Source organism: Festucalex cinctus, chromosome 21 (genome assembly GCF_051991245.1).
Source record: "Festucalex cinctus isolate MCC-2025b chromosome 21, RoL_Fcin_1.0, whole genome shotgun sequence".
NCBI classification, from domain to species: domain Eukaryota; kingdom Metazoa; phylum Chordata; class Actinopteri; order Syngnathiformes; family Syngnathidae; genus Festucalex; species Festucalex cinctus.
Window position 1 is genome coordinate 16,583,728 of NC_135431.1, and position 27,273 is coordinate 16,611,000.

At 37.6% G+C, this 27,273-nt stretch overlaps 1 protein-coding gene across 1 annotated transcript; it reads left to right on the top strand.

Moving 5' to 3' along the window:
- Positions 1 to 2,435: 2,435 nt before the first annotated feature.
- On the top strand, positions 2,436 to 20,807 carry nudt14 (nudix (nucleoside diphosphate linked moiety X)-type motif 14). Its single transcript, XM_077511359.1, has 5 exons — positions 2,436 to 2,633; positions 9,921 to 9,964; positions 15,125 to 15,189; positions 17,877 to 18,177; positions 19,772 to 20,807. The coding sequence occupies exons 1-5, from the start codon at positions 2,553 to 2,555 to the stop codon at positions 20,019 to 20,021; spliced, it is 741 nt and encodes a 246-aa protein (XP_077367485.1). The 5' UTR covers positions 2,436 to 2,552; the 3' UTR covers positions 20,022 to 20,807.
- Positions 20,808 to 27,273: the final 6,466 nt, after the last annotated feature.

Below are 27,273 nucleotides of genomic sequence, written 5' to 3' on the forward strand. Positions count from 1 at the left end.
GATGTCATTTTTAGTCGACAGCAAGTGGCAAAATGGATTAAAAAATACTGGATTTTGCTGATTAATTCATATTCCATAACTATAATACTAATCAGAATACTATGTTTAATCCAGTGGGGCTGCAAATAATATACTATGAAGAAAAATTTGAGATTAATTACAGACTGAATTAACAAAATAATTGTATAATGTTTCAATCGTAAATATCGTGATCGCACCAAAGCAGAATCATATGTCAAAAGACTTTATAAACAGACATTGCAAGAGGAGACAGAACTGAAGAGGTTGTTTGGTGACTCGACAAGGCTCCAGGTTTTTCATTGTCCTAAGCCCGATGCAGCCTGGCCTGTGTCAGGTGCCTGCAAGCAGTAATTGTTCATGACTTCCAGGGCCTGGCACCCACATGTTCGTGGAAGGATGGGATTAACACATAACGGGCGCCCCGGGAGTAGCTGATAAGATTTTTTGGGAACCTGTCTTTTTGTGGAAGATGTTCCAGTGAGGCCCAGAAGAGCATAGACGCCATGGCAGAAAAGGTCACCTTTTATTAGAAAAGTTCGTCTGCGTTTTGGGATTACATGGGATTGCAATCTGTAAAAGGCACTTCCAAAAGAATATTGACGTGTCTGCTTAATTTTACTTCGGTCAGTTATGTTGAAAATCTAAAAAACAAGCAGCCATGTCTTTTTAATGAAGATAAATACTGCACTTGGGTTCTTTGAATTGTAAAGTTGCATGACCGGACTGTGGAGTGGATTGATGGAGATCAGTATACATTTGGAGTCAAGTCCATTTGTCAAAGTTTTCTTCTTCTGTATTTGTGCTTTCTTTCTACTTTTCCCTTTCTGGCATTCAATCACATCACCACTATATGGTTCATTTACGTCACTTTTTTGAGTGTGCCATTGGCGCGTGACTTTAGCACAATACCTTCACTCAACAGGCCCTCCCTTCTTATCGTGCCCAGCAGCTTGGCCGGATCAGGCAGTATAAATTGGACTTGCCCAGAGGAGAGACGCCGTGTTCCTCTGACGGGTCCACTCATTGTTTCGCCTTGGCCTATATTTATTTTGATGTAAATCAGCTCACAAATGTGTTACGTCCTGCCCTTGTGTGGCGGGAGGCTCATTTCGCGAAGGAAGTTCGTTCAATTGAGATTGGGTGTCTACAGATGGCTTTCCATTATATGGCTTTTATTAATACGAGGGGGTGACATCATCCAAACCCACCCACAGATGCGGGGTCGGGGTCAGAAAAGGGCCTCTTTGTTTCAATAAAATGTTCAGTGACTGATTGATTGATTGATTGATTGATTGATTGATTGATTGATTGATTGATTGATTGATTGATTGATTGATTGATTGATTGATTGATCATACACACATCAGATAGATATACATTATTTTCCAATTTACAGTATGTATTGTGAGTTTGGGGTGTCTACATAGCATAATATCCATCCATCCATTTTCTTGACCGCTTATTCCTCACAAGGGTCGTGGGGGGTGCTGGCGCCTATCTCAGCTGGCTCTGGGCAGTAGGCGGGGGACACCCTGGACTGGTTGCCAGCCAATCGCAGGGCACACAGAGACGAACAACCATCCACACTCACACGCACATCTAGGGACAATTCGGAGCGCCCAATTAACCTGCCATGCATGTCTTTGGAATGTGGGAGGAGACCGGAGTACCCGGAGAAGACCCACGCGGGCACGGGGAGAACATACAAACTCCACCCAGGAAGGCCGGAGCCTGGACTCGAACCGGAGTCCTCAGAAATGGGAGGCGGACGTGCTAACCACTCGACCCATAGCATAATAATAATAATAATAATAATAATAATAATAATAATAATAATAATAATAATAATAATAATAATAATATGAAATTCGATTTTATATTGCTTAGTCACAACATAATTAGAATCAGTAAAATAATAACAATAATAAAAATAAATAAATAATTTAACAGTCTTTTGTAATTTTTTTGTTTTACTTTAGTTGATGAGTTGCATTTTAATTAATATTGCGTTTGTGGAATATGAGCTGAGCCTCTGAGGCGGCCATTTTGTCATGATCTGTCGACTGAAAATAACATCACAGTTGGTCTCAGGTAAAAAAACAATTACGGGTCAGCTTCAGAAAACAGGTGAGCCCTGATTGGTTAACTCATGTTCCACTAAACTAGTGGAGGAACTTCACTTCCTTTTTTTTTTGAATGTTAATAAGGCTCCATGATGTACTTTTAACTAAATTATAGACAAATGATACTTTGTAGAGTTGTGGCAGAAAGTTGGGGAATACATTTTTCCACAAGTGACTGAGAAACCTAAGCATAAAACTAACTTTTAAATCGCTATTTTTAAATCATAACCATATCAGAAATTTTGCATATAATATATTTTTGATACATTTCGAGCTGGATGGACCTCTGTTCTGTTGTCCCTGGATGCCAGTTGTTGTATGGGTGTGTTGCCCTCTGCAGGCTTCCGTAGGATTCCTTCACTGTCGCTGTGTCAGCGGTGACAGACCAGCATCGCCGCGCACCGAACTATGGACGAGATCAACAACATTGAAGTGGTTCCTTGCACAGACTCCGACTACCTGAAGCCGTTCCGGGTGCACTACAACCAGGTAAGCTGTCTGTCCGCGGCTGTCAAGATGCGGCTGGATGCTTGCGGGTTAGCCCAACGCCCCCTCTAGTCACTTTGGGAAGCTAACACACTAGCACAACTACGCTGACCTTAAACGCAATCGCTGACAGAAACTATTAATAATCACGTACTGTGTGCACTAAGACATTCGTCTATTTTGTCCTTTACCTTGCAATGGACTACAGTTCGAGATTGCTTGACTTGTTGTGAAACCTGGCAGCTAATGTACACCTTCATGTTAGCATGCTAACGTTAGCCTGCTACAGATGTTAACATTGCTGGTGGAACATGTGTTTTAAAATGATCGTAAATGGGCGTATTTAACACAGTTTGACATTTTTGATGTCCTTATTCCATGCGTAGCAACCAAGTTGAGACCTGTTGATGTCAAGAGCATCACAGAAAGCTGTTTGATTGGAAAACTACATTACATTTAAGATGAGTAGGGCTGTTAAAAATTCAAATGTTTGGTTTGTCTTTCACACGTCGAGCCATTTACATAGAATAAAGTAATTAATGTTGAATGCTCCCTCAATTTTTTTTTTCTTCCTACACATCAATCTACCCTTTAGCGTACAAAGTAACAATTCATATAAATTGGATGGATTATTTAGAAGTTACCCTACATGTGACACTTCACGACACTATTTAATAAGTTTTGAGTGGTAATCCTATGTAGATCGTAAAGAATGAATGTGTATGCAAATGTTCAATACCACTTTTTACCCGACTGATACCAGTATGTGTGCTCAACTCTTAAGTAGTCACGCATACAACTTGGATAAAATTTCGCCTAAAAAAACAGTGGCACTTCATTTTAAAGAAATACCTTTGTATCCCAATACAGGATTTTCCCTAAAATTGCGTAAATTTAATGACCATTTTCTGTTCTTCTAATTTCTAGTTCCTGATTATAAAGGGCAACAAGAGGGCCGATATATAATCGATATTAGCATGAGTACCAATACCTTAAAATATTTGGGCTGATACTGATACCCAGTATCAGTACTTGCCTATCCCTTTCAGATATATGTATCTGCTATTTGCCGGCATCTGCCATTTCATTTGCCATTCTGTGTTTCATAGTTCTAGTTTATTATTAACAATTTTTTTATTTTGTATCAATATATATTCTATATTGACCAGCATCCAGGAAGCGATTGCTTTGGTTGGACCTTTGAGGTTCCTCGTTTCTTTTACAAGGAAGTCAGTAAAGAGAAAACAGCTAGGGGTGTGAATTGCATAGTACCTGACGATTTGATCCGTATCACGATTCATAGGTCACGATTCGATTCGATACCGATTAATCCCGATATGAATTTACAAGTCGATTGTTGCGATTTTTTTTACCATTCAGTAAACTTGTACATGTACACTGTAAGATTTGTATGACAATTTATTATTTATTGATCTGAAACTGAGCCATTGTATTTAACAAACAGGTTGTAACCTTTTTTCATGTTAGAACAGCATTGAAATAAAAATATTAAGGCTTAATGTTCCTTTAATATAACATTCTTCCATGCTTAAGGCGTGAAAGTTAGGTGTTTTGTTGAATATTTTTCCATCAAAAATGGATGTCAAAAAATCGATTCGGCTTCCTATTGAATCGATTCGAGAATTGCGTGCTGTAGTATCGCGATATATTGCCGAATCGATTTTTTTTAACAGCCCTAGAAAACACTAATCTTATTTTGATTTAAAAAAAAAAAAAAAAAAAAAAAAGACTAAAATGAATCTAAAACTAAATTAGGGAAAATATTGCAAAGTAAAATGCAATACTTTTTTCATGTCACTTTTGTATATTCCCCATCCCCAAGCAACTTATTTTTTTTAAAGTTAATTTCTATAGGTTAAATTTCGCATGTTTTATTTTGTTCTGATTTTTTTTTTAAAATCCTTTTGCAAAATGTTTTTAAAAATAAAATCTCTTGTAGTAGTGGTGTGTTCACTTACCACAACTACTTACTGCATTTTAGCACATTATGTTCTTGACCTGTTGACCTATCACTTGAAACAGCTCTTTTGTAGCTGTGCCCTCAAGCTCAGTTACCATGGTGCTTATGGTGAGGCAAGTTTCTTTTCACCATTTGGGGTTCACACCTGTGACGAGGGGGGGTTAAGCTTATCAAGAGAATGGTGGAACAGCTAATATGGCAGATGGGCAACAAAAGAGATGATGACGGTGACTACCTCTCTGTTCTTACTTCTCTTTTATGGCCAGAACAGGATGGGCTGTTCAGGGTGTCCCCACACAGGCTTTTCAGGCACACGTCTTCCCCGAAAACCTTTCGTGCTGCATAGCACATCTGCAACCTTACAATCATATAAATGCTCACACACAGAAAGGCACTTATAGTCCGAGCTTAATAAGTTATTCTCGCTGTCATTATTGTTTATCAACATTTGGTTTCATACCTACTAAAAAGTAGGTGACTGTCCCTGTTGACTCTGGGAAAGGACACACTCACCATTGTTGCTTCATGTGAGTGTTTGAATCACAAGTTGCTACTTCATGCAAGCTAATTACCTTCATTTATTCATGATAATGATTTGGATTATTCATCTTTGGTAGCTTGCAGCCTGGTCCTTCACTGAATGCACCCATTATGATCGTCAAACTTGAATTGTTATTGATTAGCACAAGTCCTTCTACTGGGGTATCGTTAAATATAATATCATTCGTAACATATTTTTAGAAACAATCCATGGGGCATTCAAGACAAAAATAATAAAAGGCTGGAGTCAAACTTTACTTTAGTTCTACTCCATTTGATGAAGACTTTTTAAATCAAAAAACGATTTTCCTGTTGAAACCCGATTTTGTTACACCCCTACATGTTGTAATGTCAAATGCGACCATTAGGGGCAGTCTGGAGCGCTGCACCTTATAATAACAACATATAAACGTCAACTGAAACGCAACATCTCACGCTTAGATGTGTGACGTAGGAATGGCGTTTTAGGGAAGTGGAGAAGGAATCTTGATAAAGTCTATTAAAAAAAACTTCTGTATAATAAATCTTGACGAGATAAATAAAAGAGAAGGCAAATTGTTTACTCACCCTTTAACTGTGATGGATTGTGACGTTTTGTTCCCCTTGCAGTTCTGTGGCGTTATCACATTTCTTTTACAAGACTTTAGAATAGAGGTCACAAGGGATAGAGTGGCTTATTTAAAAAAATAAAAATAAATCCATGTGTATCATCTTCTGACGGTTCTGTCAATACCCATCACAGGCTGTCTGTCACAACGTGTGGTTCTTTTGTTCCTTTATCGCTGATCATTAGTGGAGCAGCTGTAATGTGTATGAGAGGCTTGCCGTAGAGATCTCAACTGAAGTTAAATCCCGGCAAAAAAAAAACAAAAACGGGAGAGCATATGTTAGGAATCAAAGAGTGCTATTGAACTGGAGGATGAGTTGATGTTTTTTTTTTTTTTTCACTTTCTGCAGCAGCTGCCAGTTTTGTAGTGTTGAGTGGAGTGAGCACAGTAGGTGTACGCGCTGGCTGGTCATTGCACGTTAAGCACCTAAAAGATCAAGACGGTACGCCCTCTCTCTACAATGGCCATTCAAACAGGAGCCTGTCATGTCTGATGGCCAAAGCCAGAGGGACCACATTAATTTCAAGGTCCCGTGAAGCCTCCTCTGGCTTCTCTTATCCCCCCGCATACCCGTTTCTCCCCGCACGCTCTACGTCGGCTAATCACTGTGTCGTAATCCACATCGAACACGATTCTGCAGCTCTCCTGGGCCATTTGCACCTGTCTCCCCCAGCCCTTCCTCTCAGCAAGAGGGCCTCGTAATGAGGCCAAAACCACCATCTGGGAGTGGTGACAGGATCCTAGAAAGAGAATGGCTGCATTTGCGTATCATCCGTTTGGTGTTCCAATTGTGGTCAAATTGATCTTAAGGTATGATTGGGCTAAATTAAACTGGTTGATGGCCTTTCTCCTGAAAGCACTGATAATCTGGTAAATCAACCCTCAATTCAGTACTGTTTTGGTTTTATAGTAAGAAGTTGTATAGATTGATAAAATAAAGTAAAATGGCTCAGCATACTCTTGTCTTGTTAGCATACCAGTAGTGTACGTAAACTATGGCCGTTGACCAAACGGTTTGTTGTTCATTGATCTCAGCATGCAAACTGTTTGGAGTTGGGTTCTATTTCTTTGGTTATTTTTTTTTACTTGAAATAGCTATCGTCATGATCGAGTTGTAATCAGTTCTTCCTGGCTCATACATCAAGCTACGGACCAAATTCCACAGAGATTCTGCCTTGAAAAGTGTCAGTGAAAATATAAACTCTGTTACACCGTTTGGTAAAACTTAAAGCTAGTTTAACCAATGCACAGTTTGACCAGATTTAAAAATAAAAAAAATGCTGGAAATCAAATATATAATACATTCTTACCAGGAACTGTTTACGACAAATTTAATTGCTAGTCATTCCGGTGTTATCGCGTTCGCTAATGTTAGCTTGGTTGACAGTTCAACACTGATAAACAAAACAATGCACTCACGATTATCAATCGTTTTTGCTCCGTCCCGACAGTTTTTGGAAGCTGGCTGTGCCGGTCGCATCGTACGAGTCCCGCATTGTGACACTGGAGATATGCCGCCAGAAAAGATTAGCTTGCCTTGTGTTATCTGGCTATTGACCACAGCATTAACCCAGGAAGTAGTTGTAGTTCTGGTATGATGAAAAGAAGTGATAATCATTAGATGTAGTTAGAGTACTCGTATTTGAATCGCTATTTCAACTGTGTGATTGACATACAGGGCCTAAACAATTGGCTTGCTGACTGGACAAAAAAAACAAAACAGAATGCCAGGACGGGACTTGCATAAAAGTTGGGACAAAACAATGGGGCTGTCGAAATCCGTCGTGACGGGGAACAGGCTCAAAACTCGGGACATTTGGTCACCCTACCCTACGTCCATAATGAAAGAACACATTTCACATTTTCACTTTCTAAAATAAGTTGTCCGTGTGTTTTGAGCCTTACATTTCTGACTGTGGATGACTGAACACAAAGAACGACTTTGTGGCTGGCAGGTGAAGAAATGTAGGTGTTTCTGTGTGGGTGGCAAACGTGCAGGACTCAACAGGCTTCACAAATCTTGGCTTGTTTCGCGAGCAAGTGGGGTGCGGCTAGCTTGGCCTCAACAGGGAATTATAGCATGTAAGACAATTGTTAGTACATTGGTAGATTTTTGACTGATAGTCCTGATTTGCCTTTTGACTCACTTTGTACTCTATGCAGTAAAATCGGATTCAATTTATGGATGCAGTTTTCAAATAAGCCAGATTTGTGTTATGTTCTACACCAATAAATGAGTACTGTAGCTGGTCAATTGATGACTTCTGCAGTTCACACAAACGCAACTAAGCGCCTGTCTTTTTTTTTTTTTTCCTTTCTCGCATTGCGACTACTGCTTAGGCTGCAAAAACTGCCCCCGCCAATCCCTCCCGCTTGTTGGGCTCGGCTGGGTTGCCCTGACCACGGTTATAATCGAATGTGCTAAAATAAGACACCAGTATGCCTCATGTCGGCCTCCTCGCCGTCTGAGAAACGGCCGCGAGCATGCAGACACGGGCAGATCAAAATCTGATGTTTTGATTGCATACTGAAAGTGAAATGAAGTGAATTTGATTTTTTCCCCTTAACCCAGCATACAGCTAATCGCTTTAAAAATGCACTCACTAAATCTGGATGCTAAGCAAATTCCTTTACACTTGTAGGTGATGAGAAACACGTGAGACAACGTTCGACACTTCCCACACACTCAACACTTGATCTCTTTTCTGCCGCTCTTTAATTGCACATCTGATGCTGTGTAATGCTGCACATCCTGTTGATGTGACAACATGACCGCAGGGCACATAAACAGCTATTTCCAACCTCTGCCATCCAAGCTGAGTGACAATGGGACGTGTTTAAACATTTAGTCATCAGGATTCCCTCCCTGAAACTTAATCCAGCTTGTAAACGCCCATCTTTTCTTTATGTAGACAATGCTTTAAAGTCATTGACTTATTTTGCGCGACGTTCCACACAATGCGTCCCCTATCCGTTGATGATGACCTTCTGACATTAGTTATTCGTCAGCACTTCGGACGACTTTGTCCTATGTCTCTTCAAGACCCTTATTAAATTTGAATAATCTCCGACACAAGATGGTCTCGGAAGCTAAGGTCAACATTCAGATCACATTAATTTTAACCAATCAGCTCCAAATGTACGGAGAATGTCTTAACCTTTCACCATCATTATGTGACTGCTGCAGAGCAAAGCAGTAGCGGAGCTACTGCTTGCGAAGCAAAGCAGGCACATATTACTATCCTAGAAAACCGCGTTTATTATTTTTCTTTATTTACACCGGAATTTTTCAGACAAAATGCAGCTCGAAACACTGAACGTACCGGCACAAATGAGGTATCAAAAGCTGTGGCTCGATCTGACTCGGCGGGGAATTTATTTTTATTTTTTTTTTCAGAATTCCGAGTTACCATGGCGACGCAATCAAAACCCAGCCCCCCCCCAAAAAACGCTAAAAAGTCCCATAGGAATGAATGGAGAAGGGGGGAAAAGATCCACAAATCAATCACCTAGGGATTGAGCTGATTTTGACAGGAAGTGACCTAAATTCAACAGGAAGTGACTTGGAACTGACCAGATTTCAACAGGAAGTGACTTGATTTCAACAGGAGGTGACCCAGATGTGACCTGATTTCAACAGGACGTGACCTGTTTCAAAAGGAAGTGACCCGGAACTGACCTGATTTTAACAGGAAGTGCCCTGATTTCAACAGGAAGTAACGTGATTTCAACAGTATTTGGCAAACGCATGCGGCTTTCCACCTTGCAAGAGTCAGCAGTCACATCCAAAATTTCCGTGGAAATTTTTCTAGTTTCACTATCCTCTCGAGTTCCAACTGTTGTTTGTTCCTTTATTGTCCCATATCAAAATGAAAATCTGATTCATTTTCAAGGATATTTGATCCGGGAGGCATGTAGCTGCATTTCAAGATGCATGTCAGACTTTACAATTGAGCATCGGTTTCAAAGAAACTGATTGCTTTAGCAGTATCCTGATTGAATAAATCAAAGTTGATTTGACGTCCTGACTTCAAGGGCTCCTGCATCAAAGGGACCATTATAGCCGCACGTAACCTTCCCTAACCAGAGCGTTTAAACATTTCATGTCTTACTTTTATTGCATTTACTCACGCTTTCTGTTTCCATCTTATTTCTTCACAGAATGGCACAAAAAAGTCCTGGGACTTCATGCGAACACATGACAGGTAAACCACTTTTGACCCCTAAGGTTTAAAACTGAAGGTTTGAGTATGTTTACAAAGGTTTTGATTATGCTTCAATCACTTCCACACTGTTCAACAATGTGATAACAAAAATGAACAAAATATTTAGGTCAAGTTCTTTATTTGATTGAAAAAGAATCTACATGTAGAGGCCGACCATAGAACTAAAATCGAACATAATTTAAAGTAATCATAAGTTATTTCCTCTTTATAGAGTAGAATGGGAAAGGGACAGCAGGGGTGACACTGCCTCACTTGCCTACCCTGACTGCACGTCCCTGCTTCAAAAATGAACGGAATATTGCATTTTTAGAATCTTATTTAATTGTGATTTATTGAGGCCACTGCACCCAGGTAATAGCGGTTTTAAATTTGTAAATAAAATAAAATAAATTCATAAAAAAACAACTGTTTTGTGTACTTTTAATTAAAATAAGGAATATATTTTACAACTTTATGCAGTTAATAGATTATTTTCATCTGTAGACATATGGTAGATAAAATGTTCCTCTTAAAAGCTACCTGTGACTGTAAGGATGATCAAATGATTTGTGTGTGGCATGGGAGTCTTGTCAATGGTTATAAATGTCTAAACTTCGCGGGGTGTCTTGTAAGCGAAATGTCACACTTTTGTGGCAAAACCCTGCTTATTACTCTTTTGTCAGGGGTACACTAATACTGACGGGTACGTCTCAGGTCATTTAAGCCTCCTTTCCTCTACTACTGACCCCAAGCAGAGGTCCATGTGAAAAATAGTCCCACTGAGACAAAGGCAATCTCAAACCTGTATTTACGAGAAGAAACGGCCAACTTGTCTCAAGGTGTAAACGCCGCCAAAATATTGTTTCCCGTTTTGACATGTCATGAATGGGGCAAGATTTGTTTTGCATTTCGGTTTAAGTGGGCTTTACAGTTTCCCCTCAACAGTTATGTCTACGCTCTAGACGTGGAAGAATGGGGAAGACAGTTGTAGGTAGTGTATAATAAAATCTTAATATATCAATTTATATTGTAGGTTTGTGCAATTAATTGAAATTCAATTACAATTTCATTTATTACACTCCACAATTACAAAATAATCATAAACAAAAATAAAAGATTAGTAATACTAATTTTGAGTTGTTTAAATGTATATATTTGCACCTTTTTTATTTTAAAAATAACAAATAAATCTTGTTTGGTCCAAAAAGAACTTCTAGATCTAGAACTAGATCTTAATAATTTTCTTGTTTTGTACCACAAAAACCCCCATAATTGTCCTAATCATGATTTGATTTCAATCATTACCAAATTAATCGTGATTAATATTTTCTTCATAATCGAGCAGCCCTAATTTCTTGTTTGGTTTGTTGCAAGATTGGCACGTTTTTTTGTCATACCTAAAATAATAACCAGAATTGGAGATGCATGTTGATATAAAAATAAATAAATAAATATATATATATATAATTTTTTTTTTTCCTCCCATGTCACTTCTTTAGGGGCTCCGTATTCTGCTACTTGTTTTTTTGTTCAATAAAAAAAATCAATACAACAATAGAATGTGAGAAGAGCGAGGAAGTGAGATGTGATCACAAGTGGTTGCTCAAAGGACGGTGACGTAGAACGAGGTCAAATCAACGACACTAAATTACTTGTCACGAAAAAAAAATGTCATAAAATACAATACAGGAATTGTTGACTGGAGTCAAGCTTGTGCTTGGAGAGCATTTTAGGGAAAATGGGAAAAACACCCACCTTAATTACCATGACTGCAATGACCACAGAATGTTCTGAGGGACGCTATGATAAACATGCACCAGTGCCACAAAAACATGAGCGCACTTGGTGGGTAGACTGCCATTGTGTTGTTATTTTGACACCTTTGTGTTAGCGGTTGGCAAACTGGTGCTTTCCAAGAAAGCAGATGTGAAAACCAAAAAAAAAAAAAATCTGTCATGCGTAACCGCAACTTGTTGAATAACATCGTGCCAGTCATGATATCAACTCTCAATCTTTCTTTTATTTTGCACATAACAGGGGCTGTTTTGGTACTTAACACCATCACCAGTATTCGCCAGTCAGATCCGACTGTCTAGTTTAAAGCCCCCTTGTGAAAGTAGTGCGTTTAACGACGCATGGAGAGTCCCAAGCGTCTTGGTATAACCATTAGAGCATTTTGTCAGTGGAAAGCAGCAGAAGAGTTGTAATGGTGTGGAAGACTTCTAAAAGACCCGGAGCCGTCTCAAGGGACTGCTTTCATGCCTCAGGCCTGCATGCCCCACTTATTTTTATTTTTTATTTTTTTGCCTCAATCTGTTGCTGCATAATTGTACCTGGACCCCAGCTCTGTGAGCGTTTGCGATCGTTTTAATTGCTTGATTGTTTGTGATGCCAGATGTGGTACATGGTGAATCCCATGGATTGTATGTGTATATTGGGGCGGCGTGGCTCAGTGGTATGGTGGTTGTCTCCCAAACCAGAGGTTGTGGGTTCGATTCCAGGCCATTGTGATCACGTCCAAGTATCCTTGAGCAAGATACTGAACCCCCAATTGCTCCTGATGCTGTGTCATCAGTAGGTGAATGGGTAGTCAAAATGTAAAGCGCTTTGAGTGCCTTAAAGGTGGAAAAGCGCTATATAAATGAAGTGCCATTTGCCATTTGTCATCTATTTTCTTGCCTATACACTACTGGTCAAAAGTTTTAGATCACCCATTTTTTTTTCATTTGCTTCTATCTCGTTTTTTTAAATGTATTTAGGTCAGTGTGTCTAAACTACGGCCCGGGGGCCATTTGCGGCCCGCCGTCCATTTTTCAGTGGCCCGCAGCATATGCTAAAAATGGCATTTGACTCAGTTCAAATAAATTAACAAAAACCAAAATGTCTGGTGATGGTCAAAGTAAGAAGGGAGGGTGTCGAAAAACACAGGTGCCATTAAAGGTTGTTTTAGTTCACTAAAACAAATGAAATAACTAAAACTAAAATTCAAAAAACAATTTAGTTCACGAAATAAAAATAAAAATGAATATGCTTTTTAAAAAACGAAAACTAACTGAAACTATGTTTACAAAACGAACTAAAACTAACTATTATAGCAAAAATGTCCGTCGTTTTAGTCTTTGGTAATTAATTTAATGCATGGGCTTTTGGGGATGATTTTAAATGTGATTTCTAGTAGATTTATTTTGATATAAACTGGAATAATGACGTTTGAAAGTATGTCACACAGAAGTGACGTCATCTAGCAGCAGCCAATAGAAAAGCACCTTCAGATAACTGCGCACAAGTAATACACATTACACATAAAAACTAACAGAACCACCCTGAAAACTAAGTAAAATTGACTACATTTAACTCTTTTACTGCCACACTTTAGAAAAAAAACAACCTTTAATATAACAAAGGCTTTGATCATTTACATCATCCTTGAAAACGTTCTTTTTCATCAAATTTCATACACATTGAGATCATTGAAAAGAGATACAATGCTGCCATCTGTTGGCTATAGATAGTGAGGGCTTTTGATTCCACAACTCATTCACCAGGCACTTACACGGTGAACTGCCATTAATTAAAAATAAATAAATAAATAAATAAAAACGGAGTTGACATCATTTAACGTTTATGGCGGCATACATTGCCCTACGATTGGCTGGCAACCAGTCCAGGGTGTCCCCCGCCTACTACTCAGAGCCAGCTGAGATAGGTGCCAGCACCCACCGTGACCCTTGTGGGGAATAAGCGGTCAAGAAAATGGATGGATGGATACATCGTGATTTTACTAATCGTTATTAAATGTTTTTGGCAGTCAAAGAGTTAAAAAACAAAACTCAAAACAAAATAAAAACTAAAATGAAAAATTCCCAAACTATAAATAACCCTACTGCCATATTACAAATAAATTGGTTTATATACTGTAGCATTTTTCTAAATATGCCAAAACACAACAAAATTATTTGTACCATTTTTAGGACTAAACAATTTCTCTTCATAACATGTGGCCCTTGCGTCATTCTGATTTTCTGTATGTGGCCCTCAAATGAAAAAGTTCAGACACCCCTGATTTAGGTTAATGTCTCATTTGTACAGAATGGAAAAAAAAAATCTATCTAATTTAAGACGGAACCCAGGAGCAGCAAATACAGTGAAAGAGAAGAGGCCCCAGAATTGAACCCTGTGGAACACCATATGTTCCAATATATGTACATGTGAATTCATCTTGCACATATTCATCCAACCACCTTCTTTTTTTTTTTTCTTGATGTACTTAGTAATGGATTCAATAATAAAAGTTCCCATAAGCATTTGGCACTTATAGGTTTCCTTGCTTTCACTCTTTTGTCTAGTTCATCCCAAAATACCTCATCTTGCTGTTTTTTCATAAGGTAGTTCGGGCATAGTTTGGGATTATGTTTTGCATCTTTTATTTTACTGTAGAATGAATTAGATAAAAAAAAAAAAAAACTGAAAAATTAGGATGTTGTAAAGCTTTTATCTGGTGGTGAATGTATTCAGAAATGTAAATATCTTGTTTACGTCTGTGTAACAACTCGTCTACTGCATTTATTAGGGATTCAAATGTTTTGGTTAACGATCATAAACGAATAGTAGCATGTTATAGATCATATATTGTGTAGCATGAATTAATGAAGTGATTATCTGCTGACATCAATGCAGCTGTGAAAGGACGAAGACTTCAGGCTTGAATTGCAAGCAATGTTCCTGAATTGATTTTGCAAAAAAGATATTGGAAAAAGCTCACCAAAAGTAGTTGCTTCTGAACAAGTTGCGTAAGGTCCTTTCATCATGGGAAGGGCAGGGAATCATTTCCTCCCGCCTCGGACACATCCGCTTTCCCAACAAAGGCTTGCTGTGGCCGTCTGTCACATCCACTTGCAGCAATGTATTTGCAACACCTGGGGGGATTTTGGGGGGTGTTAAAGGCTTGTCAAACCACACTGATACAGCAAACACAAGATAATGAAATGATTTAGTCTGAACGTTTTTCAAACTCTCCACATGCACCACAGATACTTTCACATCACTTACTTTTGACAATTGAAGTGGGGTGGACAGGAAACATAAATATACGCTTTTATTATTACTATATATTTATTGCTTTTTTGTCTAAAAGCTTTGTATTTCCCCATTTCTCCTCAGTGTGTCCGTGCTGATATTCAACACCACCTCCCACTGTTTTGTTCTCGTCAAGCAGTTCCGTCCAGGTATGTTTTATCTGCCCACCAGCTTTGGAGCACACAACACATTTTGTATTGTACCCTGGGGGGTGTGGCTTTTTTATATTTTCTACCTTTCACCATGTGAGATTCTCGGCCATTCTCCCGTCACGCGTGTGACATTCTCACAACAATTGTGTATTTCTTCTGTTCTTAGGCAATAATTAAAAATGATAGGATATTTATTGTGATGTAAGTTTGCTCTGTTAGCATATATGAGTAGTTTAGCTTTTTCACTTGCCTTCTCGGAGGTAGTGAGGCAAATCGTGATGTCACACGTGTGACACAGCACAATATAAATATATAATTTATAATGTCTCATTTTGTTGTGAGAATGTCACACACGTGACGGGAGAACGGCCCTTTTGATTGTTTATGCGAGAGACTGTTTCACGCTGCACTGGTTTAAATTCAAGGAAGTCCGGGGATTGATATTTTTTTTCTGCTCTTATACCTCAAAGAATAATAATAATAATAATGATAACAATAATACTCATAATAATAACGATAATAATGATAATAATAAAAATAATAATAATAATGTTGATGGTGATAATAAAATAACTAATAATAATAATAATAATAATAATAATAATAATGGCGATGCTGATAATAAAATAACTAATAATAATAATAATAATAATAATAATAATGGTGCCGATGATGATAATAATAATAATAATAATAATAATCTTGACCTGAAGTTTGTTTTCAACCTAGGGCTTCATATGTATAAGCTTTTCAATAAAACTAATTAATAGGGCTAGACGAATGATTATCAATGCTGATATTAGGCATTTTGACGAGTTTCCATTTAACTTTTTAAGACATACTGATAACCTTGGGAGGTCTCTGAACATTTCATTTTTTTTTTAGAACTTTAAAATGAATTATATTTTCGATATTTAACTCATTCACTGCCAGCCATATTCACTGAAGCAACCCCCTTCACTCCTGGCTGTTTTACTGAATCTTGACTGATTTTGAAAGGCCCACAGAATATTGTGTTGTATTGCTATAAAAACATGGAAACTACCAAAGGAACGATTAGTCTCTTCTTTCACCAGGAAACCCCCCCCGATATATCTGTTTCCGTTTTGCAGCAATTAACATTAGAATATAGCAAAATTTTAAAGTTTTAAAACAGCTTTTTTTTTTTGGGCTCTTATACTTTGCTGCCACCTGCTGGCCGTTTTTGTAATAATTACCATTGCTTCAACCATTCTCTGCAGTGGAGAGGCGGCATAAAAGCCTCCTGTATGCTCTCGCATAAAAAAAAAAACAACCAAAAAAAAAAAAAACAACCAAAAAAAAAAAACGTATAACTACGTCTTTGGCACACTGGTAATCTTTAAAACAGAACGTATTTATACGTTTTTGGGAGAAAATATTGTTCAATAAGCATTAATGCTTTAAGACGTTAAGACGTTACAACAATGTCAAGATTGGCATTTGTATTTTTTAAAAATTTGACGCTAGTATTTCCACCCCTTTTTACTAAAAATGACTTCAAATATCAGATATCGGCCTCTTTGTCCACTAATAAACCTGAAAAAATAAAACCTATTGGTTTATTTCTATTAACTCTTTGACCGCCAAAAACGTTTAATGATGTATGCTAAAATCCTAATTCGTGCCTCCATAAACGTTAATTGACGTTTACTAAGTTTTTTTTTTAAATGTTAGCTCTGCCTGGTCAATGGGTTGTGGAATCAAAAACACCCACTAACTATGGCCAGCAGATGGCAGCCTTGTATATCTTTTCAATGGGCTCGAGGTGTATGAAATTACAATGAAATATGACAAATCTGATGAAATAGAATATTTTCAACGATGACCTGAATGATCAAAATCTTTGTCACTTTAAATCGAATTCACGGAGTGTCACTAAACAAAAAATACAGAACTGGTGTCAAAGTCACTGTTGACAAAAAGCTCGTTTTCTCCATTTAGTTTTTCTGTTTTCGCTTATGTTACTCAAATTACCCATTTACAAATGGTGATTACTAAAGAATGGAATAAGGTAGAAACACACTTTTTTATGTTTATTAGGGGTGTTAAAAAAATCGATTCGGCGATATATCGCGATACTACATCGCGCGATTCTCGAATCGATTCAATAATCGGCTGAATCGATTTTTTTATTTTTTTTAATTTTTTTATTTTTTATTTTTTTTATTTTTTTAGGATTCACACCTTGAGCATGGAAGAATGTTATATGAACGGAACATTCAGCCTCAATATTTTATTTCAATGCTGTTCAAACATGAAACAAATTACAACCTCTATAAGACTGAAATTTCAGATAAATAAATAATACATTTTCATATAAATCTTACACTCTACAAGCTTACTGATTAGTATTTTCTAAATTTGAATGAAAAAAAATCGCAACAATCGATATAAATTCGTATCGGGATTAATCGGTATCGAATCGAATCGTGACCTGTGAATCGTGATACGAATCGAATCGTCAGGTACTAGGCAATTCACACCCCTAATGTTTATGTAGTCGTAGTGTACAATATTTTGTTTCCCTTGAAAGATGAATGAAAATGCTCGAAATCAGCTGGGGTTGCTTTTTGGATAACGTTTGGCAGTCAAAGAGTTAATAATGAATTTGAAGATGAAGTAAGAAATAAACCTGCAAATTAATATGACTGCCGATCCTCCAGCTGTATACATGTGTGAATGGGAAAGGACCAAGACGCAGCCATGTCAGGCCACTGACAAAACGGAGGAGGGGGCCGCCGAAGCAGCCGCCTCGGCCTCCGAGAGTCAGGAAGGCCAGGCGGACACGGGGGCAGCCAGCGCATCCGCGTGGCCCCCGGCGGCCACGGGCATCACGTATGAGCTGTGCGCCGGCCTGGTGGACAAACCCAACCTCTCCTTGGAAGAGATCGCCAGACAGGAAGTGCTGGAGGAGTGCGGCTACGACGTGCCGGCTTCCAAACTCAAGCGGATTACTTCTTACAGGTGAGCGGGGACAGTACTGACTAGTTTTTCGTTCACCATTTATGATGGATAAAGGTCATGTGAGCGAGTTGGAAGGAAGCATTCATCAACATTATTCGAAAAGCGGCGGGAAAAGCAAAAACAATCCCACATTAGGCCGCCGCACCTGCGCAGCCGTGACGGACGGCTCCCATAACCGTTCTTTTGATTTGACTGCGGCGCCTCCTCCAGCTTTGTTGGTGTAGTCTGTGGTCGATATTTAATAGATGGGTATCGCCTTCACCCTCTCGGCCCTGATGAGGGTGCTGTCGACGGAAGTGCACCGTGCGGTAAAGCATGAATGCTCGGGTCACAGCCTGCTGTGATGCACTGGGATGATTTAGGGTGCTGGGTAAAATGGGCTTTGTTGGGCTTGATAAAGAGTCACATGACGTATCTCACACTGGGCAGGATGTTATTTGGGGGTAGCAACTGTTACATGGTATCTGATGCATCAGATATTTACATTGATGTCTAGTCTGTACTTTTAACAATACAATTTTAACAATAACAAATTATTATTATTATTTTTTTGCAGGTTGGTACCTGCATTAAGGCCAATTATTTATGTAGATACTATCTTCAAATGAGTGCTGTCACTATCGAATATTTTTAGAATCGATTCATCTATCAATTATTCAATCTATTAATCGACTAATCGGATTCATTTTAATTTTGCATTAAAGTGTATAACAAACAGATTATTTCCCTAATTAGTACATTATTTTGATTTTGATTATTTTGTTTATTAACCAGTGATTGGTGTTTATTTCATACTTCGTATTCATATAGTGATTACAAAAAGGGGGATTGTTGTTGTACTACCGGTTCGGCCATTGTATTACAAAGTAAAAGCAGATGTTTGCAAATATCTTATTTTTATTAAACACAGAAGATAATCCGTCTTCTTTCATGAAGAACTACGCAAATCAGTGAACAATTATTGTTGATATGCAGAAATCCGAGGATGTGGTCAATTCTAAATTAAAATTGGCTCCACGTGATTACTTGATTATCAAAATAGTTGTCAATTAATTTATAATCGATTGCTTGTCGATTAACGGATTAATTTCGACAGCTCTATTTCAATTTAGAAGTTTCACTTTATATTGCACTCTAGAATAAATGCATAAAATAATAATTTAGAGTAGTGCTGTCACTATTGAATATTTTGTATTTAGTATTCAATCTATTAATCGACTAATTTGATGATTCATTTTCATTTGGCATTCAAGTGGATTACAAAAGCATTTCCCCCCAATTAATGTATTAACCAGTGATTGGTGTTTATTTTATTTGATGTATTATATATTTTATATATTTGATATTATTTCATGAAGGACTACAGAAATCAGTGAACAAGTACTGTTGATTTGCTCAAATCAAATATTTGGACAATTTTGAAATTAAAAATGGCCCCAAACGATTACTTGTTTATTAAAATAGTTGTCAATGAATTTGATCAGCAATTATTTGTCGATTAATCGTTTAATTTTGCCAGCTCTAATTTCGACGGTGAGAGTGGGGCGCCATTTTGGTTGCAGCGCACGTTAATCCTGCCCCGTTTTGTCCCCAGGTCCGGCGTGGGAGTGACGGGTTCCAAGCAGACCATGTTTTATGCCGAGGTGTCTGACGACAATTGCGTGAGCGCGGGCGGAGGTGAGCCGCGGGAGGGCGAGCTCATCGAGGTGGTCAAAGTACCGTTGCACGAAGCCATGACCTTTGCCTACAACGAGCGCATTCCCAAAACCATGGGCGTCATATTTAGCTTCATGTGGTTCCATAACAATATGTCGCCTAAGTACAAGATCTCCACCAATGTGTAACCACTTTTATGTCAAACACTGGGCCTGGCACAGCTTCTCACCTCCTCATGCCATCACCTTTTTTTTTTTCTGGCAACGTGTATTATTTTTTTACATTTTGCCCTCTTGAACTTTTATGTGATGTCTTACTTTTCCTCAAAGCAAACTGCCTCTTGGACTAATTATCGACCAGTTTGATTTGTTTTTCAATGTATGGTACCATTGCTCAAACATGGCCGCATATCACTGATTTTATATGCCTGCCCTCGAGAGCCATAATTCGCAGACACCTCATGTATTTGCTGATCTCCTTTTTATGCTGTCAAAAGTTTCTGCTGAGCAGCCTTGTGCACATGGTTGGTTTCAATCTTCATTACAAAGCAAAACGTGTCCCTTGGAACCAATTATTTACTCGAGATGGAGTCAAAACATTCCTTTATCTTGTGATCCAGTAATGCAAAAACGGCTCATCATGGTGATTGTTGCACCACGTTGTTAGCAAAAGCCTCCGATAATTTCCTATTTCCTGTCACGTAACAAAGCATGCCCAACCAAATATTCAACCCATTTGCGGATAAAATGGCTGAAACAAAAAATGTTTTTAACATATTGTTGCCCAGCATGGTTAGTTTATGGATGTATATTATGGAAAAATGACGTGTTTATATACAAGCCATCTGTCAAGTGTGAAATTAAACAACCAAGCAACTAGGCATGGGCTAATATGTTAAACCTAAGCAAAACTCTTACATTTACAATTCTAAAAAGACTTAAAAATATTTGGGTAAATAAAAACAGTGTTTTTTTTTTTTTAATAGTGAACACAAACTATTTGTTTTAAATACAGAGGATGTCACCTGTCAAACTTCAGAAGTAGCAAATCCAGGTCCAGAAAGTAAAAAACACCCTGCCACAGTTTGGCTTTAGCCCCTGATGCTAGCTAGCTCCCTAGCAAAACGAGCACCATGGGAGATAGCTAGCTAGCTAGCACCTGAAAGTAAAAACCCTGCCACAGTTTGGCTTTAGCAACTGATGCTACCTAGTCAGTTAGCTCCATAGCAGGTAAATGTGTACAATGGGAGCTAGCTAGCGAGCTAGCACCTGGGGCTAAAGCCAAACTGTGGCAGGGTTTTTACTTTCTGGACTTGGATTTGCCATCTCTGCAAATGATCAAGTGTAAAAATAATTAAATAGATTTGGCACGTTCAACACACAAACGGTATCATTGTTCAAGAATCAAAGCAGCAGTTTGCTAAAAGCTCAGGTCCAAATATGAAAATGCTTATATTCCTTTTTCAGGGAGAATCTGTGTGATAATGATGACCAGCATTTAACGTCACATTTCGAACGTACTTGCAGCAAAGTTTCAATTTTGTCAATATCTGTGAAAAAGGGCTGCTACCACATTGGGGGGAATTTCTCACTACTGTACTTCATTTTTACAATGAGATCATAAATTGTTGACTGATCTAAGTGACTGTAAGTTGTGAAAACTGTGCTAACATGTTAGAGTTAACTTTGGAAATGCTGTAAGCTATACAGTAGATACCATTTGGGTATAAAAGTGAGAATTATTTTTCGGACATTATGAAAAGAACACAACTGTGACAGATCTCTTTTTACCGCAAAATAACTGATGACAATCAACATTTTAAGCTATGAGGTCATTTGCTGCATTAAAATAATCACAAATTTCCTAGAAGCATAAGCAATAGTGTTGTTTCAGGTGTACTCGTGCAACAAAGTTGGTATACCAATATTTTCGATACTCTCCACCTTGACGCAGGGTTGAACATTCAGATTTAGTTGGGTGACTACTGAGGGACTCAAGCAATCACATTCTTATTGTGCAAAAAAAAAAAAAAATGAATCAACATTTTTCAATACACCGAAGACATGCAACTCTAAATTCAAACTTGCCGGGAAGTTCCATGCATGGTGAGTGCAGCCGTGTCAAATCCCGAAGGGTTATCGCGTCCAATCAGATTGCTCTGATGTCATCGTTATGCTTCTCACAGCCCCTAGGGGGCACATGCACTTGGTATCCGGGTAGCTGTGGTTTGTTTTGATGGATTCTTTAGCATTATAGCGCTCAAATCATGTTTTTCTTTGGCACTAGCTTCGGTCGGTATTACACAGGAATTCGGATTCAGACCCAATTTCTCAAAGAATTGCAAATGGATGATGAACAATTTTAATGAGTTGGAGCGAAGTGATACGCGTCTTGAATTATTATTGTTTTTATTTTATGCCAAACTTCCGTAAGTTTGGATTCCCACAAACTTGTTCTTTTGCAATGTGGTGACCCAATCGTCACTGCTACTAATTAGGCCGATACTAGATTCGGACAATATTTTAGCTGTGAGCAAAAGTATCACGGTTTGAATTACAGCTGTAAAATGATCCTTTTAACTCATTCAAACCCAAAAACGTCTAAATACGATTTTTAATACTTTGTCCTTCCCTACCAAAAACGTATTTATATGTTTGTTTGTTGTTTTGTTTTTTGTTTTTTTAATGCAAGAGCACACAGAAGGCTTTGATGCAGCTTATGACCTGAAGAGGTCGCTTAAAGAAATGGTAGTTATTACAAAAAAAGGCCAGCAGGTGGCAGCAGAGTATAAGCGATCAGCCAGGGCCATGTTGCATCAAGCTGTTTTTGCCAGTGTTTTCAACAGGTTTGTGAATAATGATGAATTATATTCGAATGCTAATTGCTGCAAAACGGAAACAGATACAAATACAGTCAAACCTCGGTTTTCGAACGCTTCTGTTCTCGACCAAATCGGTTTTCGACCAGAAAATTTGAGAATTTTATGTCTCAGAACTCGTCCAAAAAATTGGCTCTCGACCTTTTTTTTTTAGTTTTGCATCGTGTATTAGCCCCTAATCATGGGTTCAAAGAAAGCAAGTGCATTTTGTTTTTGTTTTTTTTCATCATTTTAGATAGGATATCTTCTATTAAAATAAAACAGTGTCTATTTCTACCCTTTTCTATTTTTGGTAAACAGTATACAGTGCAGTTTATGGTTTAAAATAGTAAAAAATAAAACTAAAACTTGGAAAAAGTTTTTTTTAGACTTGGAAGGGATTAAAATTATTTACATGAATTATAATGGGAAAAATTGTTTCGGATTTCGACCACTTCGCTTTTGGAACAGCCTTTTTATTATGTTCGAAAATCGAGGTTTGACTGTATACCTTTTTTTTAACTGATGAAAGAAGAGACCCTAATCTTTCTTTTGGCAGGTTCCTTTTTTATAGTAATAGAACACAATATTCTGTGGGCCTTGCAAAATCACTCAAAATCCAGTTGCTTCAGTGAAAATAAATAAATAAATAATAATAATAAATGTGGGTCAATAAAAACAGGATTTTCTCCCGAGATCGAACACAATTATTTTCTTTTTAAACAAAATGTATGCAATATTTAGTATAGAAGAAACATATACCATGTTAAGTTTTAATAAATAAATAAATGTTCAGACATTGCAGCCGATCACCGATTTTGCATGAAATGCGAAATATCGTCTAATCTCAATGCAGCCGACCGTTTTATAAATAAGTGATAATGTAGTCGTTCACACGCGTACGAACACAGCTGAAAATGTTGACGTTTTCTCTCAAATCTGTGGCTCATTCATTGCATAGCAAGTAACCACGATTACAAAATCTCAATTTTCGAAAACAGCGGTATCGGTTAGTAGCACCGGTGAAGATTGTTGACCACGTTAGTGGTATAGGGTTACTACTTTTAATGAATAAATCAGTAGAATGAGTGGAAAAGTAGGATTGGGTTAACATACTCAGTCAAACTGCTTCTGATTGGCTATCAAATGTGATCTGAAAAATTATATGAAAAATGAATCCGTTTTCGATGTGCCTGTAAGATGTAGTTTTGTTCTGCCTTTGCAAAGACGTTTGTTTTTTCATTTCCCACCCCCCAGGAAGCTGTATGATCCTATGTGTGACCTGAACTTAGAGTTAGTATTCCTCATATTTTTCTTTTCATTGTGAACATTTGCACCATGTAATTTTGACTCCAACAAGCCATTTTTGTGTGACTTTTCCCTCTGAAAGCCATAACGCTCCCTCTCTTAACGCGAAACGATAATTGAGGCAGATGCTTGTGTCATTCGTCGTCGCATATGGTGACTCGCACCTTCTACCTCCGTCACTCGGGCACGCGACACGACTATTTTGTGCCTGTTTGCTGTCTACGAGGCGCTGACATATCCAACTCGGCATCGCGTCAGAAATGTCCAAAACTATCGCATTCGAGAAGAAAACATTTCCGTCTTTTCATGTCCCCCCGTGACTATGCTGTAGTTGCTTCTTTAACTTTGATTTGTTTTGATCTGTGCACATTTTGTGTTTTCAAGTGTTTTTTTTGTTTTTTTTTAAAATAAGGTGCTATGTTTAGTGTTCTTGACATGAGACAGGTGGCGCACTGTTAAATTAAGAGTTGATGCGTGGATGTTGCAGTTCATTTGTTCACTCTGAGCAGCAACTGATAATGAATTGGTCTCACTTTTTCACTAGACAGCACGGTTATATTTATTTATTTATTTATTAGCAGACTCGTAGCTGGATTTAATCCGCTATAAAACTTTTCAGAGTGCAAGCTTATGTTATTACCAGAAATGCAAAATATTTATTTTTAATCACAAAGTCGACATTAGAAAATGTGTTTTTGTGTGTTTTTTTTTTCCTGCTAAAAAAAAAAAGTTTTCTCAAAGACAGGCATACGTACGTGTTTTACACTTTATTAAGAGTGTTTGATCTTTGTGGATGTTGGTTTTCTGTAATGTTCCAAATCTGTTCAATTAATTACGTAAATGTTAATATATTAACTTTTAAACATGATTCTTGGTACCACCAAATTGTGTATATTTCAATATGATTCTTTGCATGTGCACTAACTGTGATGGATTAAACTGCATTAAGTTTCAATAAAATGGGTTGGATGCCCCAAAATAATTTTGTCATTTATTTATTACTTCTGAAGAGGTCACTGAAAGCATTATTCCCTACAAGAGATGCACCAATATTCGGCAAAATACAATTTTTTATTTTTTGTTTTGTTTTGTTTTTTAATCTGATGGCCGATAGGAAATAATTTTATTTTAAAACTGTATTTACATTATGGAATTATTTATTTACATGTGAAGATAACTTTATAATAGGCATATCTTATAAAGTTAACAGTGGGGACTCTGCACTATGGAAGCATGTTACTGCCAATGCGGAGTAAACATTTTTGACTGGCGAGTACGTTCGAACGTATTTAAATATGTATTTAAATACGTTTGAAGGTACTCGCAAATACATTCGAACATACTCGCCAGAATATTCAAATGTACTTGTGCGCTAAATGCCCACATAAAAAAATAGCATATTTTCCCATAATGCCAGGGTTACTACTTGTGCATAAAAAAAAAAATACACCATTACATTTGAAAATTATTTTATTTATTTATTTATTATTTTAATTACTTTTATGTCTTCTGTGTGCAATTTAGGTTTGGTATTTTTTCCCCAAATATGCTATATTTGTAGCATTTAGCCTACAAGTACGTTCGAATGTACTCACGAGTATGTTCAAATGTATTTGCGAGGACAGTAGTTCAAACATGCTCATCAAAAATCATCAAAAATGTTTACTCCACTTTGGCAGTTCCATGCTTCCGTCCTGCACTTTTTGTTTTTGTTTGAAATTAAAGCAAGATAAGTAAAAGGTTTTTCTTTTTCAATTTTGTAACTCTATCTACTGTAGAGCTATGATAATTTTTTTTATTACTTGTTTTAAGTTTTAAGTTCACCCTTTTTAAATTAGAATTTTAAAACAAAAATGTTTATTGGTATAATTATCTTTTGTCTCAGATTTCTTCTTTTTTTAAAATCTTATATATTTAGAAAATCTGAAAAGTTAGTTGCTCAATAAACATACGCCAGTGCTTTTATTGAAAATGAATATTCATATCCACCTCCTTGACTACTAATAATTCATATCCGTACTTAAAAAAATAAAACATATCTATCTCTATTCTCTACTTGTATTAGGATAATAACAATATGCGAAAACATGAATGTGAAAGAAAGATCCACAGCACTTTCCATTCAGCTTGCTGGCCCGTTTACAATATCCTCCATGCGTCAGTGCATGCAGATGCAGCCAAACTAGATGCGGATCACAAAATGACGTGACACATTTCTGTGACGAATCCCTCCGTGCAAACAAGTGAATGTAAATTCTCAAGCCTTAATCTTGACAGGCGTCCTCTTCCAAGAAATGAACGTGTGGTTTCTTTCACATTTACCTCCTACGATGTTATCATTAGCTGCATGAAGATGAAATATGACTTTCTGAGGAGTCAAAGGTGCAAGATTGCCATGTTATATGAACATGTTCTGAGCGTACTGAAGAGCATTCCTTCTTTACAAATGCTACCATAACATGCGTTCTTTGCAATGTTTGTTGCTTGGGAACAAGATGGCAGGTCATGCTTATGCACCCACTCGAGGATCAGAACACATTTTTTACATATAAATCAGGATCATACAAAGAAAAAAAAAATACATAAACTGAATTTTTGCTATAGCTCTTGCGGATCTTGTATTACATGTGTACAAAATGAATTGGCTGGAGTGAATGTGTGTTTTCTTGAACAAGCGAAAGAGAAAGAAGATTGAAAGCTGAAATTCATGTGACAATCATGTGTGCGACTGTTCAGATAACGACATTCCACAGTTAGTCATTGTAGTCGACTCGACAGAGATGCAATTGCTAGTTCCAGTCTTATGTGAAGTTACTTTCTACAACGCTTGATATTTGATATTTGTCCTATTAACAGGCCCTGTCACCTTCAAAGCCAGTGGAATGCTACACATCTTCGGAACTTGGGCTAACCCGGAACACCTTATACAACAAAAAATATTTCTACACAGTGTGCTCATTCATATGTTGGAGTCATCACTAATCACAAGTCAGCCATAGACACAGTTTAATGACTTTAATGAATTAGTATTCAATGATCCCAAATAGTGAGCACTTACTCAAACAGATTGCGCATGCTGTTGGGAAAGGGTGACGAGGTGTTTTTCCTGCAATTGTATACTGTATTACAAAATATTTTTGATAGCTCACAATGTGATATAGTGACATAAACACCACTGCACACTGCAACCTAGTGTTTTACTGTGGTCAAGACCACACCTCAACCAAGACAGAGACAATGTCGAGACTGGAGATTATCGAGACGGACAAGACCAA